Source organism: Lemur catta, chromosome 3 (assembly GCF_020740605.2).
Source record: "Lemur catta isolate mLemCat1 chromosome 3, mLemCat1.pri, whole genome shotgun sequence".
Lineage (NCBI taxonomy): Eukaryota > Metazoa > Chordata > Mammalia > Primates > Lemuridae > Lemur > Lemur catta.
In genome coordinates this window covers 117,820,410-117,838,365 of record NC_059130.1, presented here as the reverse complement: position 1 = coordinate 117,838,365, position 17,956 = coordinate 117,820,410, and the positions used below count along the sequence as shown (strand labels likewise).

The 17,956-nt window shown below is 45.1% G+C and overlaps 1 protein-coding gene across 1 annotated transcript; it reads left to right on the top strand.

Annotated features, from left to right (window-relative positions):
- Positions 1-4,189: 4,189 nt before the first annotated feature.
- LOC123634889 (PRAME family member 12-like) lies at positions 4,190-6,975 on the top strand. Its single transcript, XM_045546565.1, has 3 exons — positions 4,190-4,494; positions 4,909-5,481; positions 6,402-6,975. Exons 1-3 carry the CDS (start codon positions 4,208-4,210, stop codon positions 6,973-6,975), a joined length of 1,434 nt encoding a protein of 477 aa, XP_045402521.1. The 5' UTR covers positions 4,190-4,207.
- Positions 6,976-17,956: the final 10,981 nt, after the last annotated feature.

The window sequence follows — 17,956 nt, the reverse complement described above, 5'->3', positions numbered from 1 at the left end:
TAGCACCATGACAAGGACACACGTGTTTACATATGTTCTTGTCTCTCCAACAACACAGAGAGCCCACCGCTTCCACTCCCAGTGGCTTTCAGACTTGGAAAAGTCTCCCTCCCCAGGTCTGGCCATAGTACCACTCTCTGGCCTCCGCTCCAGCTCACATTCTTAGATTTAAATTCCGCTCCAGATGGTTTGCTGAGCTAATCCCATCATTTTGGGAGGAAACGCCCTTTACCTTCTAGGGTGGGACTGAACACTGAATCTGTCTTCCTCTCCTCAAGGATAACGTGGAATTTTAAACATCTGCATCTTCTCTTTTGTATTAATAGCTATTTACTTTTTAAACTCAATCTAGACAAAAGTCTTTTAATTCTTCCTCCACCACTCCCCAAGAAGACCCCAACATATTTACTCTGTGTTGGTTCATTCCCAGGGTCCCACTAATAACATCCAGCCCCACACAACCCAGCCCACACCCTTATTTACTATTGTAATTTTGGCCATATTATCTTCAGAAAAGCCTTGGCCTTACTCATGAGACCAATGACACTACTAGTGGCCTTTCTTCCACCTAAATGGAGACAAAATCTGCTGTCAGGTAACATAACACACAGTGTCCAGTGGATACATGGAGGTTTCTATTCTGTTTTCTTTGGGAATGACACCGCTGCCTCCATAACCTTGTTTAAATTCTGGAACATTCTGATAATTTTAATGTGGCCAAAGACTCCCGACAACAATACTTTCAGGTTTTTCTTTTTTCTGTCTCATGTCAAGAACAGATAAATGCCTTCCCTATGTCACACTCAGAACTGTGAAGTCACGTTAGTAAAATTCCATCAATGTTTGTGGAGTGCATCAATAAATGGATTCTTGACTTTTAGCCTATTCCTAATTCTTTCCTTTTTATGATTGCGTATCTGATTTAATCAATCTACAGAGAGCCAAAAACCCATCAGGATTGACGGGGTGGAGCTTTAGGAAACTAATCATATATCCCATTGTGATTGGTAGTTAGTGGTTTAAAAGAGTTGGTATGATGGGAAGGTCGAAAAAATTACCTGAGGAGCCACTGGAGAGACCCAGAAGTCTGGATCCGGGAGTTACTGTCTGGTTCTCTGTGAGGTCTGAGTACTCTACCAACCGAATCCTGACCTGGTAAGTCCTTGATCTCCATGAGGACATATCCATCTGAGCTAGCATCAGCCAGTCTTGAGTTGTGACATGCAGCCCAAGGTGGTATGGAGAATTTTACTATTTCTGTCTTTCAATATGTATAGACTTACAGCTTTGATTTTTGCCTCTAAATCCAGTGTTGCCTTCATCTCAAATATTTCAATTTGTGCATGGTTTATTTATTTATTTTTCTGTAGCCCAATCTGATCTGCAGCAGAATTGAATGGTTTACATCATTTTAAAATTTCTTAACCAAGTAGATTTGTTTTTAGAAAAAACTAAAAACAGCTGACTGATTGGAATTTTATTTCTTGATAGTTTAGATATTTAGTTTACGTGCCCTTAAAACATAATTCATCGGCTTTACAGATTTGGAATTTAGATTTTCTTTTTTATGAAAAACTTAAAAAAATTCTATAAAATGTTTTTAGGAGTGGGGTCTTTGTTATGAACATGCGCTCTATTTCCTCCCCTAGACCCATCCCAAAGTGATATAAGAAATGTTTAAGTGGCCAGGCGTGGTGGCTCACGCCTGTAATCCTAGCACTCTGGGAGGTCGAGGTGGGAGGATTCCTTGAGGTCAAGAGTTTGAGGTTGCAGTGAGTTATGACGATGCCTCTGCACTCTACCCAGGGTAACAGAGGGAGACCCTGTCTCAAAAAAGAAAAAAGAAAAGAAAAAATGTGCAAGAATGTGGAACGTACATTGGAATCTACATGTGAATTAGAATTTTACATCTCTAATTTCCAAATGCTTCATAGCACTGTAACAAGGGTTTCACGATTTCTCCTTTAAAATTTTCTATGGAAACAAATGGCACCTATATTAGGGATGACCCCTTAATTTATCCCTGCCAGGTTAATTTTAAGAACTAAGAATGCAGGTTGTGTTGGGCCACATGAAATTCCCATTTCCACTGTTCTAGGGCCTTGAATTATAATCAGTTAAATCCACATGAAGGGTGGGGGCTACTTGTAGGCAGCTCCTCAGTACCTACTTCTCAGTGAGACCAGAACTCAGTGGAACACTGGATGGAAATGAATGGGCTCGTGACCACCTTGCCCTCTTTAGTGCTTCTGGAAAGTTCTTCCTGGTGACAGCAGGGGCAGAGCTATGGATTTTTGGATACATGGAGATTTCTATTCTGTTTTCTTTGGGAATGACACTGCTGCCTCCATAACCCTGTTTTAATTCTGGAACTTCTGATGACTTTAATGTGGCCAAAGACTCCCCAAGACTACTTTCAGGTTTTGCTTTTTTTCTATCTCACATCAGGAACAGATTAATGCCTTCCCCATGTCGTCACACTCAGGACTATGAGGGTCACATATTAGTAAAACTCCATCAGTGTAGGAGTGTACGAAGGAATGAATTATTGACTTTTAGCCCATCCTAATTCTTTCAGTTTCATAATTGGATATCTGATTCAATCAATCTAGGGAGAGCCAAAAAGTCCATCAGGATTAACTGGGTGGAGCTTCAGGAATTCATCAAATATCACATTCTGATTGGAAGCTGGTAGCTGAAAAGGGGAGGAGTGATTGGAAAGGTCAGTGTAAGCTCCCGAAGATCCACAGAGAGTCCCAAAGCGCCCAAAGCCCTGCAGACTGGGGTTACTGCTTGCTTCTGCCTGAAGTCCCAGCGCCCTACACACTGAGTCCCCATCTGGTAAGTCAGCGACCTCCATAAGGACAGTCCCATCTGATGTACAGTCAGCCAGTCTCAGATGGGGACATGAAGCTCAAAGTGGCACAGAGAATGATCCTGTGTGTTTTTCAGAAGAACAGTTTGGGATTTGATTGTTCCTCTAATGGTAGTTTTGTCTGTATTCCAAAAATATGTATTTGTGCTTTGGTTGATATCATTTCAAAATGCTCAATCAAGCATATTTTTAAAAAAATCCAATTGATTAAAAGTTTATTTCTTGGCTTTTTTCTTTTTCTTTTTTTTCCTGAGACAGAGTCTTGCTCTGTTGCCTGGGCTAGAGTCCCATGGCGTCAGGCTAGCTCACAGCAACCTCAAACTCCTGGGCTCAAACCATTCTGCTGCCTCAGCCTCCCGAGTAGCTGGGACTATGGACATGCCCCACCATGCCCGGCTAATTTTTTCTAGTTTTAGTAGCGACGAGGTCTTGCTCTTGCTCAAGCTGGTCTCGAACTCCTGACCTCAGGCAATCCTCCCACCTCAGCCTCCCACAGTGCTGGGATTATAGGCGTGAGCCATCGCACCCGGCCTCTTGGCTTTTTAAATATTTAGTTTGTGTGCTCTTACAGTTCATAGACTTTGTGGTATTGTGATTTTACAAGTTAGGCTTTCTTTTTTACTAAAAGCTTAACAATATTCTATATAATATTTCTAAGAGTGGAGTTTTTGTTCTGAACAGGTGATCTATTTCTTTCCCAAGACTTCCAACCTATAGTGGTTAATTTTTGAAGTGTGTAATGAGAGATGTGGGTTGGAATCTCTACCTCAGAAATTGTTTTCTATCCTTAACTTGCAAATGCTCTATAACATTGTAACATGGGTTTTACAATTCCTCATTGAAATTTTTAAAAATGAACAAATGGCCCTCATTTTAGGGATGTTCCCTGAATATTCCTAACCAAATTATTTGTAGGAACTGAGAATGTAGTCCTGTAGGGCTCATGACACTCTGTTCCCATTGTCTTAGGGCCTTGAGTGATACTCAGAAACTTCCCCTAAAAGGATGGGGACTGGCTTTCAGGCTCCTGCGTACCCACTTCATAGTGGGACCAGAGCTCAGTAGAGCACTGGATGAAAATCAAAGGGTAGTGGTCACCTTGTCCTCCTCTCATTGGTTGGGAGACACTGGTCATGGTGGAACCAGGAGGAGAGATATGGCTTTGTGGCCACAGAGTGCAGAGTGTAGTTGGGGTAAACTGAGGACTCTTCCATCTCTGCCAGAGCAGGGACATTGGCCCTAGGAGAAGATGGGGGTGATCAGGATTGGCCTGAGAAGGATGCTCTGTCCTTGGATGTGTCCTCAGGATGTTTTCCTTGCAGATTCATCAAGATGAGCCTCCAGAGTCCACCCAGACTCTTGGAACTGGCAGGGCAGAACCTGGTGAGAAACGAGGCCTTGGTCATGCCCCCTCTGGAGGAGGTGCCCGTGGAGCTCTTCCCACCACTGTTCATGGAGGCCTTCAACGGGAGACGCAGCGAGATCCTAAAGGCGATGGTGCAGGCCTGGCCCTTCTTCTGCCTCCCTCTGGGGTCTCTAATGAAGACGCCTGACCTGGAGACCTTAAGAGTTGTGCTGGAGGGGCTCGATGTGCTGCTTGCCCAGAAGGTTCGCCCCAGGTGAGGCTGACCCTCATGGCCTGATAGGGAGGGCTCAGGAGTGCGGGGACAGACAGCTGGGTCAGGGAGAGTGGGGGACCCAAGGGTGGGTGGACCAGAGGCTTCTGATGGAGCCAGTGAGAAAGCTCCGAGAGGCCTTGGCCGTTGCTGAGCTACTCTGGGAAAGGGCTCCTGGAAAGGTAGGACTGCTTCCCATGCGGGAAGCACTGAAGGAACATGTAGCTGCCTCCTTTTAGTGACAATTAAAGGTGATAGAAGTGGGCGCAAGGCGTGACACAAGGAGAAAAGGGGATGGAGAAATCAGAGAACAGGAGAAGCAGGACAGGGGCAGCTGGTGTTCGGGATGTGGAGTAAGAACACCGGTCAGAGTGGGCCTTGCCTAAATTCTGAGACTCTCCCCTGTTTTAGCCATAGGAGGTGGATCCTGCAAGTACTGGATTTGCGGAATGTTGATGAGAACTTCTGGGTCATAGAGTCTGAAGCAATGACCCATGCATGCTTACCAAATGCCATGAGTAAGAGGAAAACAGTGAAGAGTTGTCCGAGTATGGGAAGGCAGCAACCCTTGAAGGTGTTCATAGACCTTTGCCTCGAGGAAAGACCACTGGATGAGTTCCTCACCTACCTCTTCTTGTGGGTCAAGCAGAGGAAAGATTTAGTACACCTGTGCTGTACGAAGCTGAGCATTTTTGCGACGCGCATCCAAAAGATCAGAACTGTCCTAAGAATGGTGGAGCTGGACTGTATCCAGGTGGTAGAGGTGAATTGCAATTGGAAACTGTCCATGCTGGCAAGGTTTGCTCCTTACCTGGGCGAGATGATTAATCTTCGGAAACTACTTCTCCTCCAAATCTATGTGTCCAACCTAGAGAAGAAGGACAGGTTTATTGCCCAGTTCACGACTCAGTTCCGTAAGCTGGACCACCTCCAGAGGCTTTATATGAACTCCGTTTCCTTCCTTGAAGGCCACCTGGACCAGGTGCTCAGGTGAGGAAGGATGGTGAGCTTTCTCTGCAGACCAGAGCAAAGCCTTTCTTGGTTATAGTAAACACATGAGCCAGTGAATGTTAACCCATAGCTGTGTTCACTGCTCTCTCCAGAAGTGGGTGTCACATAACTGGCCCAATAAAGGCAGAGGGATAAACTGGGGTGGATGCTGTAAAGAGGGACTCCATTCTAGGGAACTAGCTACTGGGGGTCTCAGATCTAGTGAGGGTGTGTTTGTGAATTTGTCCCGAGGAAGCGTGTCTAAGGTAAAATGATGGGAAACAGGTAAGTGAGGAGGGCACTGAAGAAGGAAAAGCACATCCAATCTAGGCATTTCAAAATATAAGCTCTGTCCTCATCAGCTTAGTGGACACTAATGATCCTGTCTCTAACTCTCTGTGTGTAATAGGTTGTTTTGACCTCCAAGTAAATTAATTAATGTATGGAAAATGCAACATCCCTCACTAGAGGGTGAGGGAGCAGGAGTGGAGAACGATAAAAAGTGATAGATGGTTACTGTGGTTGCTGGTGACACAGGCATGTCAGTGATCCTGCAGGTGGCAAGCCCAGCGCATGTTGCCGGGCCTTGCCTGCGTGTGTCCTTCATGCACGTCTCTCACTGGGCTCGTGTGGCCCAGAAATGTGGGGTTTTTTTTTTGACAATATAGGAGGAAAGGGGGCTTTAGAGATTCTGTGGACTTGAGCCAGTTGCATGAGTGATGAAGGACTCAGCCTGAAATGGAACTGACCTGAATGACCAGAGCCTTCGACAAACCACATCTTGGGTGTTGACCATCATCAGATGATCAGAATAACTTTGGGCTCGGGCAAAATTGTCATCTTGCACCTTGACGTCCTTCCCCACCACCCTGCTCTCACTGCTACAATTCCCCAGAACTAACTTCTTCCTCTGTCCCCAGGTGCCTCAAGACCCCCTTGGAGACCCTCTCCATAACCAACTGCCTGCTTTCGGAATCGGACTTGATGGATTTGTCCCAGTGCCCAAGCATCAGTCAGCTGAAGAACCTGGTCCTGAGTGGAATCACACTGTCCGATTTCAGTCCTGAGCCCCTTCACCTTCTGCTAGAGAAAGTCGCTGCCACCCTCCAGACCCTGGACCTGGATGAATGCGGGATCACAGACGCCCAGCTCGCAGTCATCCTGCCTGCCCTGAGCCGCTGCACCCAGCTCACAACCCTCAGCTTCTGTGGGAACCACATCTCCAAGGCCACCCTGGAGAACCTGCTGCGACACACCCACAGGCTGAGCGAGTTAAGCCTAGAGCTGTATGATGTTCCTCTGGAGAGTTACAGCGCCGGCGGTACTATCTGCTGGAGGAAGCTTGCCCGATTTAGGGCTGAGCTAAGGCAGTTACTGAAGGATTTACAGCAGCCCAAGAGGATCTTATTTAGCACTGCCCTCTGCCCTCGCTGTGGCCGCAGTGCGTTCTATGACCTGGACCTTGGTCAATCCTGCTGTTCACCGCCTGCCTAGTTTGGGTAGATACATCAAACTCATTCTTCTAGGCACTGGGAAGCTGCAGCCAAGATGTAGGAGAATCTTAAAGAGAGCACAGGACCCATCACATCAGACACCTGCTCAGTGGGAATGGGAAAAGGAAGGCAATGCAGCAGGGGAAAGGACGGGAGGGAAATGTTGAGTTGGGGAGCCACTGGGACCTTTGGGGACATGTGTCCTATAAGCCAGAAATAGGAATCAGAATTTCTAGAGCAGGATTCAGGCTTGAGAGGTACATGAGGGCGTTACCCCTGCATGGTTGGATGTAAAGAAACGAGGTGGAGCACTGTGGCTCACACCTGTAATCCCAGCACTTTGGGAAGCAGAGCCGGAGGACTGCACAAACCCAGAAGTTCAAGGCTGCAGTGAGCTATGATTGTGCCACTGCACTCCAACAGCCCGGGTGACAGAATGAGACCCTGTGGAAAAAAAAAAAAAAACACAAATAGAAATAGTCTGAAATAAAGGGAACCTCAGTAGAAACCACCATCTGGTGTCCTCCTTGAACATTTAACTTGTTTTTCAATTTAAACGTCAGGAATCTTCAGTTACTGATTTTTTTTTTTTTTTTTTTTTTTTTGAGACAGAGTCTCACTCTTTTTTGCCCTGGCTAGAGTGCCATGGCATCAGCCTAGCTCACAGCAACCTCAAACTCCTGGGCTCAAGCAATCCTCCTGCCTCAGCCTCCCCAGTAGCTGGGACTACAGGCATGCGCCACCATGCCCAGCTAATTTTTTCTATATATTTTTAGCTGTCCATATAATTTCTTTCTATTTTTAGTAGAGACAGGGTCTTGCTCTTGCTCAGGCTGGTCTCGAATTCCTGAGCTCAAACGATCCACCCGCCTCGGCCTCCCAGAGTGCTAGGATTACAGGCGTGAGCCACCGCGCCCGGCCTAGTTACTGATATTAAAGAAGAGACACTGAGTTGTCTGTGATCAGTGAGGTTCAGCCCTGGACACTCAAGGCATCAAAAGGAAATTTGATCATTTAGATCAATTCCTTTTCCTTCTCTGGGTATGTTACCTCTTTGCTTTCTTCTAAGGCTGTTTATTGTGTTAATACACAGAAGGTGGACATACAGGGCCTAGAACTTTGGAATTGGGCAACAACTGAGCCACTGGGGCAAAGCCCCTGTGCAGGGGCCCTCCCTGCTAACCAGATGCCAACACCTGGACACTCCTTGTGGGTCTCTACATGGATCGAGAAGCCTTAGTTCCTGGACATCGGCTTCACTGTGCAAGGAGCCACCTCCACTCCACACACACACACACACACACACACACACACACACACACACACACACCACTGCCCTGGAAGGGGATGTCCACACCATGTATTAGCAGGAGCAATATTTCTATCCACATTTTAAAAATTACATCCTTTGGGGAGTCTGTTATATTAGTGAGATTTTCCCATCCACATCCCTCCCCTCCCTAACAAGGACGACTGACAGCATGTTTTCCAATCACATATTGTTAACAAACCCGCTTGGGAGGTTCTCTCTGTTGCTCACCACACGGAAAGCCAGTTACTGAGACAACAAGGATTGTCAGGGAAAAAATGAGATTTACTACAGAGGACATGTCAACCAGGAGGAATGACTGCCTCAAAGCCGCCTCCCCAGCCAGCAGAGTTGGGGTTTATCTGGAGGTGAAATGAACAACGCATGAAGGGAATGAGCACCATTACATGTTTAGGGCAGGGTGCAGGGCGTGCAAGCACAGTGAGAAATCATGCTAGTACATATATCACATGATCAAAATGACATGTAAGTCCCTCGCAGGGTGGGGATTTTGGCAGTATAATGAGCTAGGGGCTGATACCAGTCTCTTTCAGCCTTGTGCACAGGTGGGATGTGGGGAGGAGGCTGCTCAGTGGGTCCTTGGGCACAATCTGTGGGGTCGCTTGTCTTGTCTTCTCTGGACAAACAGGTGGTGTGAGGCTTAGGTATCTCGTGGCTGCAAGGAGGTTTTGCCATTTCTGCGGCCAGGAGGGACTCAAAAGGGAATGCATCAGCGCAATAGGAAGTTACAGAGCTCTGGTCAGCAAATCTTACTGGCCTGGGAACTTGAAACAACTATAAAGGAAGCTATTAAAGTGTTTTCTTGCTTATGGAGATGGTTACAATATCATCAGACAATAAATAACATTAAGTGACTGTGGCTACTGAGTGACCCTCCCTGTGGTGAGGGATCCAAAACAAAGGGCCCCTGAGCCAAGGACCCTGCTGAGGAGTCAGGGGCTGGTGTTGCTGGGCAGGAACCTTGGGCACGAGCCTCAGTTTCCCTGTAACATGATGATTATGGCCACTAGCTTATAGGGACCCTTGTAGGGTCCAGTGAAATGGTGCATGTTTAGGGCTTGGCACACGGCCTTGCATACAGTAAGAGCTTAATAAATTCATCTTTTCCTTTTTGATTTTAGCAGAAGCCCCCAACGTTCTTCATCATTTATTCTTACCCTCTATTTCTGGCAAAAGAGAAAGGCAGGCACACTGGCCCCACAAGGGGCCTCAGCTGTCACACATGGCCACCATTTAACCATGATTTACACAAACAGCAGAGCCTTGCACCCAGCAGGGGGTGGGTGAGGAATGCAAGACTGAATTCACCTGTCCCCATCATGAGCTAAAGGTTTCTAAACTACAGGATTCGTGCGCCACCTGCTGGTAAGTCAGGCCAGGTTGTATAAGTTAGTGTTTCAAGAAGGACCACATTATATAGCATTTTTTAATATCTGCTATTATGTAAATGTTATTTGAGTATAAATATTTGTGTTGTGATCTATATGAATGTTAAAGATATATTTTTAAATTTAAAATATATTTTTTAATTTAAAAAAATTTAGTACTTTTTTATTTTAAAGATGGGGTCTTGAACTCCTGTCCTCCAGCAATCCTCCCGCCTCAGCCTCCCCAAGTGCTAGGATTCCAGGCATGAGCCACCTCACCCAGCTAGATTTAGTACTTTTAAAGAATGTAATGTGACGTTAAAAAACGGTTAGCTTGGTTTGGCATCTCAAAACATGACACGTTACAAACTGATTTTAAAGATCAATGAACAATAATTGCTTCTATTTTTTTTTTGGCTTATAACCAAAGAAATTTATTTCTCACATTTTTGGAGGCTGGGAAATCTAAGATTAGGGTGTAGGGAGATTTGGTGTCTTGTGCAGACTGTCTTCCTGGTTCACAGATGGTGGCTCTGCTGTGTCCTCACATGGTGGAAAGAGCTGAGCAGCTCTTTGTGCTCCTTTCTGTAAGGGCACTAAACCCATTCACCACCCAAAGGCTGGATATCTTGAGACCATCACATTGGAGGTCAGAACTTCAGCATATGAATACGGAGGTGACACCCACATTCAGACCACAGCACCCCATTACTGAATGAGTAGTTCCATCTCCACATTTATTCATTGTCAGCTTATTCTCTGTAGAGCTAGAATAAAAGTGTTTCACAGATTGCATGCTTATGTAATTCCCACTCAGTGATTTTCAATCACAATGTCTTTAGTTCGCTTCAAAGTTACAGAACTACAAAAACCTGGCGGAGGAGACAAGATGGCCGACCAGAGAAACCAGCTGCCAGATTGTCCCAGAAAGACGGGAAAAGTTTTAGATGAAAAATTAAAAAACAAACAAGCATAGATCAGGTGTATTTCTGAGGGAAAAGTACCAGAACCTACCAGAGATTCCACGGGAAGAAGTTGCAGAGCAGAACAAGATGGAGCAAGATATTGGCAACGGACAGCCCCAGAGAGGCTTGGAGTCCAGTGGAAAGGGTAGGTGGGTGGTTTGTTTCTCCCTTCCTCACCTCTCTGGCAGTTAGCAGGCTCCCGAGCTGCTGGAGAACCTTTCTGCCCTCAGAGCCCAAAAGCTTCTGCCACCAGTGAACTGGGAGCTTCTTGAGGACAAAGCACCAGTCTGCCAGCTGCCTTGGGCTGCTTCCAGTCACCACAGACCCGAGCCAAGACATGAGGCGCCATATTACTTCTCCCCCCACCATGCGCCTTTGTCCTCCCCAGGAGGCTTCAGCCCCTCAGTGTTTGTCTTGCTCATTCCCACACAAACATTTCCCAACTCCGGCTCAGACTGCGGGAGCAACAGGGCACCAGTGGGTCCCAGGGAATCTGCATTACCCCAGAGCCTGGACATTCTGAGCAGGCCGCCTCTGCTGTGGTAGACAATAAGGATTCACCTGGAAGTTCTTCTATAATTGCTTCTTCTTTAAAAAATATTTAGTGACCTTCAAGTCAGTGAGGAGTTAAAAAAAATTAAAATTAAAATATTTAAAATAATACAATTTTATCATTAGAAGGAAGCATTACAATTATTTTTTAAAATATTGATTTTATTTTTTTAGGGCAGTTTTAGATACACAGCAAAATAGATACACAGCAAATCCTGCCTGTTCATCCTCCTGTACCAGCAACCTCTGGCAAACACTGGGCTTTCTTCTGTCTGCATAGTTTTGCCCTTTCCAGAACATCTCCCAGTATGCAGCCTTTTCAGATTGTCTTCTTTCACTTGCACAGAAACACAGATTTAAGGTTCCTCTATGTCTTTTCATGGCTTGGTAACATGACATGCACTGGATGGATCACAGTTTATTTCTCCATTCACCCACTAAAGGACACCTTGGTAGCTTCCAAGTTTTGGCAATTATGAATAGAGCTGCTAAAAACATTTGTATGTAGGTTTGCTCATTTGTTTTATATTGATCCTTTCCTTTCCTTTCCTTTCTTTCTTTCCTTTTTTTTTTTTTTTTTTTGGTGACAGGGTCTCGCTCTGTTGTCCAGGCTGCAGGTGCAATGATATGATCATAGCTCACTGCACCCTCCAACTCTTGGCCTCAAGCAGTTCTCCCGCCTTGGCCTCCCCAAGTTCTAAGATTTTCTGTTGAGCCTCTGGTCAGAACTTTCCCTCCTGGCTGGGTGCGGTGGCTCACACCTATAATCCTAGCACTCTGGGAGGCCAAGGCAGGAGGATTGCTTGAGCTCACACCTGTAATCCTAGCACTCAGGGAGGCCAAGGCAGGAGGATTGCTTGAGCTCAGGAGTTTGAGACCAGCCTGAGCAAGAGCGAGACCCCCGTCTATACTAAAAGAAATAGAAAGAAATTATATGGACAACTAAAAATATATACAGAAAAAATTAGCCAGGCATGGTGGCGCATGCCTGTAGTCCCAGCTATTCGGGAGGCTGAGGCAGAAGGATTGCTTGAGCCCAGGAGTTTGAGGTTGCTGTGAGCTAGGCTGATGCCATGGCACTCTAGCCCGGGGCAACAGAGTGAGACTCTGTCTCAAAAAAAAAAAAAAAAAAAAAAAAAAAAAAAAGATATGATTTCTAAGTTGTTTACCAAGAATCTACATTAAAATAATAGAAGGTATTGATTGGCTATATATTGTTGTTTGTATCGTAAAATCCAAAAACATGAAGATATTGAGTGAAGCAGCTAGTCAGGAAACTACAGGGAAGAAAAGAACAAAATGCCTTTAAACAATTGCCCCTAGGCATGGGAGTGGGAGTGGGCCTGATAAATTTTGCATACTTCCCATAATAACTCAGACTGCTGAGTTATTTTTCTTTTCTCATTTCCCCCCTTTAATCAACTTTTTTTCTCTTCTAAGAGCATTGATGATCAGCATTCTGGATTCAGATTTGTCCCATGTCACTAGAAAGGCTCATTCCCAGGCAATGTCATCCACATTGGAAGGCAAGAGGGGAGGTATCATGGCTTATGAACTTAATGAGGTCACAGAGCCACACTGATTGCTGACACAAGGGACAGGGCAACGGGATCTCAGGCCATCCACTTACAAAGAAGCCCCTACATGCTGGATCATTTCCAAGCACCTAGCTATTAGGATTAGTTTTTGTTGTTGACTTTAGATGTCTAGAAATACAAAGCAAAATCTATTTAAGAATGAAAAATATGATGCAAATAAGGACAATTATTAATAAAACAATTTTCAATCCAGATCTGAAAAGTGTTCCTATTCCTGAAGGCAACCAAGTACTTTGCCTACTTCTTGTCCTGGTCTGAAGAACAAGGTGTTGAAGATATTCGGGGATGAAGGTACTCACTCAAGTGAGGCTTCCTGATACGATCCTTTCCAATTTGGCGGAAGGAGTCCTTTACTTGATGCTGTTTCCCAATAAACAAAATCTCCAGATCAGAGACCAAGATCTTTGATGTCTTCATCTCCTGGGAGGTTGCTGTTAAAAGAATCCTAATTAATTTAGAATTTATAGGGAGAATTTTATAAGGCCTTGGCAATAATAAAGAATATCTGATTTAAGCTTGGAAGCACCTTAGGCCAGGGAAGGTTAAAAGTTTCTGTAAGCGTTGCCAATTGCTTTTTTATTATCCCATTGTGTGTTCCCCCAGTCCAGAAAACTGAGGGTGGCGTGCACAATGGAAATGCTGATCCAGTGAATCTCAACCAGCTTTGACCACATAAGATTTCTATAAACTTTTTATAACCTCTTATACTTTTTTCCCCTTCTGTCTTTCCCCAACTTTTTATGTCCATTTAGCTTTATCTAACATTCTTTTTTAATCTCTTCAATTTAAAACAACATTTAAAAACATCTAGACAAAATTGCTTTTCCTTTAACAAAAACCACATTCTCATGCCTTCTTAATCTTCTTTACCAAAAACTTCCTATTTTTCTAATACAGTCTGTATACGGAATTGTTTCTGTTACCTCTAGTAGTTTTTTTTTTTTTTTTTGAGACAGAGTCTCACTCTGTTGCCCCGGGCTAGAGTGCCATGGCATCAGCCTAGCTCACAGCAACCTCAAACTCCTGGGCTCGAGCAATCCTTCTGCCTCAGCCTCCTGAATAGCTGGGACTACAGGCATGCGCCACCATGCCTGGCTAATTTTTTCTGTATATATTTTTAGTTGTCCATATAATTTCTTTCTATTTCTTTTAGTATAGACAGGGGTCTCGCTCTTGCTCAGGCTGGTCTCAAACTCCTGAGCTCAAACAATCCACCCGCCTCGGCCTCCCAGAGTGCTAGGATTACAGGCGTGAGCCACCACGCCCGGCCTTTTGCCCACTTTTTAATGGGATTATTTGGGATTTTTTCTTGCTGATTTGAGTTCTTTGTAGATTCTGGATGTTAGTCCTTTATTGGATATATAGTTTGCAAATATTTTCTCCCATTCTATATGTCGTCTATTTACTCTGTTGATTATTTCCTTTGCTGTTCAGAAACTTTTTAATTTAATTCTCATTCATTTGCTTATGTTGTTGGTATATTTGCTACTTTAGATCTTTTTTTTTTTTTTTTTTTTTTTTTTTGAGACAGAGTCTCACTTTGTTGCCCGGGCTAGAGTGAGTGCCGTGGCATCAGCCTAGCTCACAGCAACCTCAGACTCCTGGGCCCAAGCGATCCTACTGCCTCAGCCTCCCGAGTAGCTGGGACTACAGGCATGAGCCACCATGCCCGGCTAATTTTTTTTGTATATATATTTTTAGTTGGCCAGATAATTTCTTTCTATTTTTAGTAGAGACGGGGTCTCACTCTTGCTCAGGCTGGTCTCGAACTCCTGACCTCGAGCGATCCACCCGCCTTGGCCTCTCAGAGCTAGGATTACAGGCGTGAGCCACCGCGCCCGGCCTAGATCTTAGTCATAAACTCACTCAAGAGTCAACAATCACTCTCGGGCTGGGCGTGGTGGCTCACACCTTGTAATCCTAGCACTCTGGGAGGCCGAGACGTGAGGATCGCTTGAGCCCAGGAGTTTGAGGTTGCTGTGAGCTAGGCTGATGCCACGGCACTCTAGCCCGGGCAACAGAGTGAGACTCTGTCTCAAAAAAAACCAAAACAAAAACAAAAACAATCACTCTCTTACACGTCTTGAAATCTCTGATCACCCTGAAACCAGAGTTCTCAAGGTGCCAGGTGCCAACACTTACTGCACCTTCTGGCTGAGCTGAAAGTCCACGTGGATGTTCTTCTTGTGGAGAGGCCCTACGAGACTGCTACATGTCATGGGCAAATGTCCCAACACCTCTGTAAAATACTGAAAAGTAACCAAAGATCAGTGACAAAAAAGAAGGAAAAATAAAAGAAAAAAAAATCTCTAGTTGCCTAGAGCACCCAAATGGGTCAGAGGGAGCAATTATCTCTTCTCTTTGGGGTGAAAAAACTGACCCTCATGCATCTTTCAGTTTCGAACTAACAAGAGGTCACAAATGAAAGGACAAGTCCAAATTATGAGCAATAGGAAGAAGCTGTAATTTGAAAACCACGCTATGTAGTTTAAGGCCAAAAGAAGTGAAACCATCATTGCTAGATTTCCCATACTGGAACCCAGGCCTTTTGCAGAAGTCCCCTGCAGAGCTCCTTGCCAGGCTGCAAACCAAACCTCTCGCCCTGCGCCCTGTGGCAGAGGTGGAGAAGGCAGTTCTCCGCAGAGAATGAAGCTCTCACTCTTAAAGGAAAGAGAGGGTTTGAAAAACAGCCCAAACAAAAGCTAGACATCAACCAAAAAAGGGGAAGGTCCAGATTCAGGAAGACTCGCCCTTTTGCACTCGCCTTTTGAAAACTCTGGAAGCAGAGGAGCACAATGGGTTTGTGCTGGTACCATGTGTAGAGTCCAGGAGTGAATGCCAGGTGGTGGTGCTGCATCCTGCTGACTTCTTCCAGATATGTCAGCCCAAAGGAAAAAGCTGAGGCAAAATTAATATATGTAGAGAGTTTATCAGGGCCAAGTTTGAGGACTACAACCAGGGAACATATATTCAGGACAACTTGCATCTCTGCTCCCAGGTTGTAGTCTTCAAACTTGGCCCAAATAAACTCTCTGCTTATATTAATTTTGCCTCAGCTTTTTCCTTTAAGTCAACAGTAGGATAGTAGGGAACGGTAGGAGTCATGTCAGTTCTGCCATCCTTGGTATAGGGAATACCTTGTGTTCTTAGCTTTTCTCAATGAATCTTTTTAAAAAGCTATTTTAGAATCCTGTTATGTCTTTGAAGCTTCTAAACGCCAGTGAGAATGCTGTTCCCTCTGCCTAATTTGGGAGGCTTGGGATTCAAGTGCACTTCTTAGATGAACTGTCTTATTCATCTGGAATGTTCCACATAATGGCTATAATAATTCAAAATTATCTTTAGTGAGATTCTTTTTTTCCCCACTTTTGTAAATATTTGTAGCTTCTGGGGCCAGAAATCTTACCAGGGGTGGAGGTCTACCAGGGGTGGAGCACTCGGGTCTTTAGAAATCAGGGATCCTATTTTTATGTTGGGTCTTGGGTCTCCAAGATCTCCTTGACCAACTTAGCAATGATTTTCCAGTTTCTGCCTGACCCAGTCAGACACCTGAGGCCTTCCGTACCTAATCACAAAAGATAAAGGAAGCCACGTACCTGCAAAATCTGAAAGCCTCGTTCACGTCCCCTGCAGTAATGACCACTTACTGCCACTGCTGCCAATTACCTGTAAAACTGCAGCTCTTCATGCTAGCAGCAAACGGGGTGCAGCCCACATTGCTGTCTGGCCATGGTCTTGGGGGCTTGGTGAATATAAAATAAGCCCAAACTCACCCCAGGAACAGAGTGGAGGATTGAATTTATGAGGGGAGACATTTTATTCCATTCAGAACTATCCTGGCACTGGGAGCTGGACTTGTAGGATCCATCCTTTCACACAGGGTGAGATTGTGATGGCCCAGCTTTATGTGGTGGCATTAATTCCAGTTGCCTGTCCTTCACAGGTCAGTGTGACTGTCTCTCCTGGGCACCTGCATATCCGATGTCTTAGGTGGGGTTTCTGAAGCAGAGCCTGATGCAGGGATTCTGTACACAGTGAGTTACAGACTTGGGATGCTGGGGGTGGGGCGGCATGACCTCCCTGACAGGGTGGTTCCATTTCTGCTAAGGGTGAGTCTCTAGAAGGGGGAGCTGGGACACATTAGCAATCCACACTCACAGCACCCGGATGTGCCCAGTACTGAGGATTTGGATGGGACACTAACAGTCCCCTACACCTAACCAGACCTGTTTCTGGTGGAGGGGGAAGTTCTGTGGGCACTACTGCCTGACCAAGGAGTGGACAGCAGGTTCTCAGGACAAAGGACTATAACAGTAATGCCAATAGTCAATGTTGCTACAGGATTTAGGGCCTGGGCACCCAGCCCATTGGATAAAGCTGTGACATGCAAAAGGGAAACAGGGCTTCAAGAAGACACTTTAAGAAAGAAAAATGAGCAATGTGCAGGAGGTAATCACTTCTCACTCAGTCGCTTTTTAAATATATACATATTCATGAGAGGGCACCAGGAGAGGTTGTCTGAAAGTTAACTTGTTGTCAAAACATAGTATTTTTTTCTTCCACTTAACATTGTGATCTGACCCCACATCCCCAACACCTCCATGCAATCCAAAGGCTCCTGGGTGACAAATATTCTATTAACTTTCCATCATGGGCTGGGCCTGGTGCCAGCTTCCTATTTGACAGTGAAATCTGTTAGAGCAGATACGTGACCTACTTTGCTGTGGTTGCAGACAGAGGGCCCAACCTCCTTGAAAAGGCAAAGCCCTCTTGGGTCCCTGGAGGGAGGAAGCTGACTTTAACGAGTGACTCCCACCCACTGTATTGCTCTGAAAAGTTTTCAGCCTTGTAGAACCTCTTACTCCTCAGGAGAAAGAAATAGCAACAGAAGAAGAGGACGTTTTGAAGATTTACTACTCTTTCTCCTTGTTCCTTCCTTCAGCAGGGGAGACGTGTATTATTTTGAATCTTTTGGTTAGCGTGGAGCACAACCTACATATTTGTCTCATCTGATTTGAATCCCTGATTATTTTGTGACTCTGTTCAGGACAAAGAAGAAAACCTGTGACACTGAGGGAGGCAAAGCAGCGAGGAGAAGGTGCCACATTTGTGCAGGATGTAAAAGGGAAAAGTTGGCTCCGAAGGAGCAATACCATTTCCAAGGTCAGAG

What these genes read in the sequence shown, in the direction of transcription:
- LOC123634889 (XM_045546565.1), top strand. Translation starts at nt 4,208, where the DNA reads ATGAGCCTCCAGAGTCCACCCAGACTCTTGGAACTGGCAGGGCAGAAC. An exon ending in GCCCAGAAGGTTCGCCCCAG is followed by an intron (nt 4,495 to 4,908) that starts GTGAGGCTGACC and finishes TTTTAGCCATAG; the next exon opens with GAGGTGGATCCTGCAAGTAC. An exon ending in CACCTGGACCAGGTGCTCAG is followed by an intron (nt 5,482 to 6,401) that starts GTGAGGAAGGAT and finishes CTCTGTCCCCAG; the next exon opens with GTGCCTCAAGACCCCCTTGG.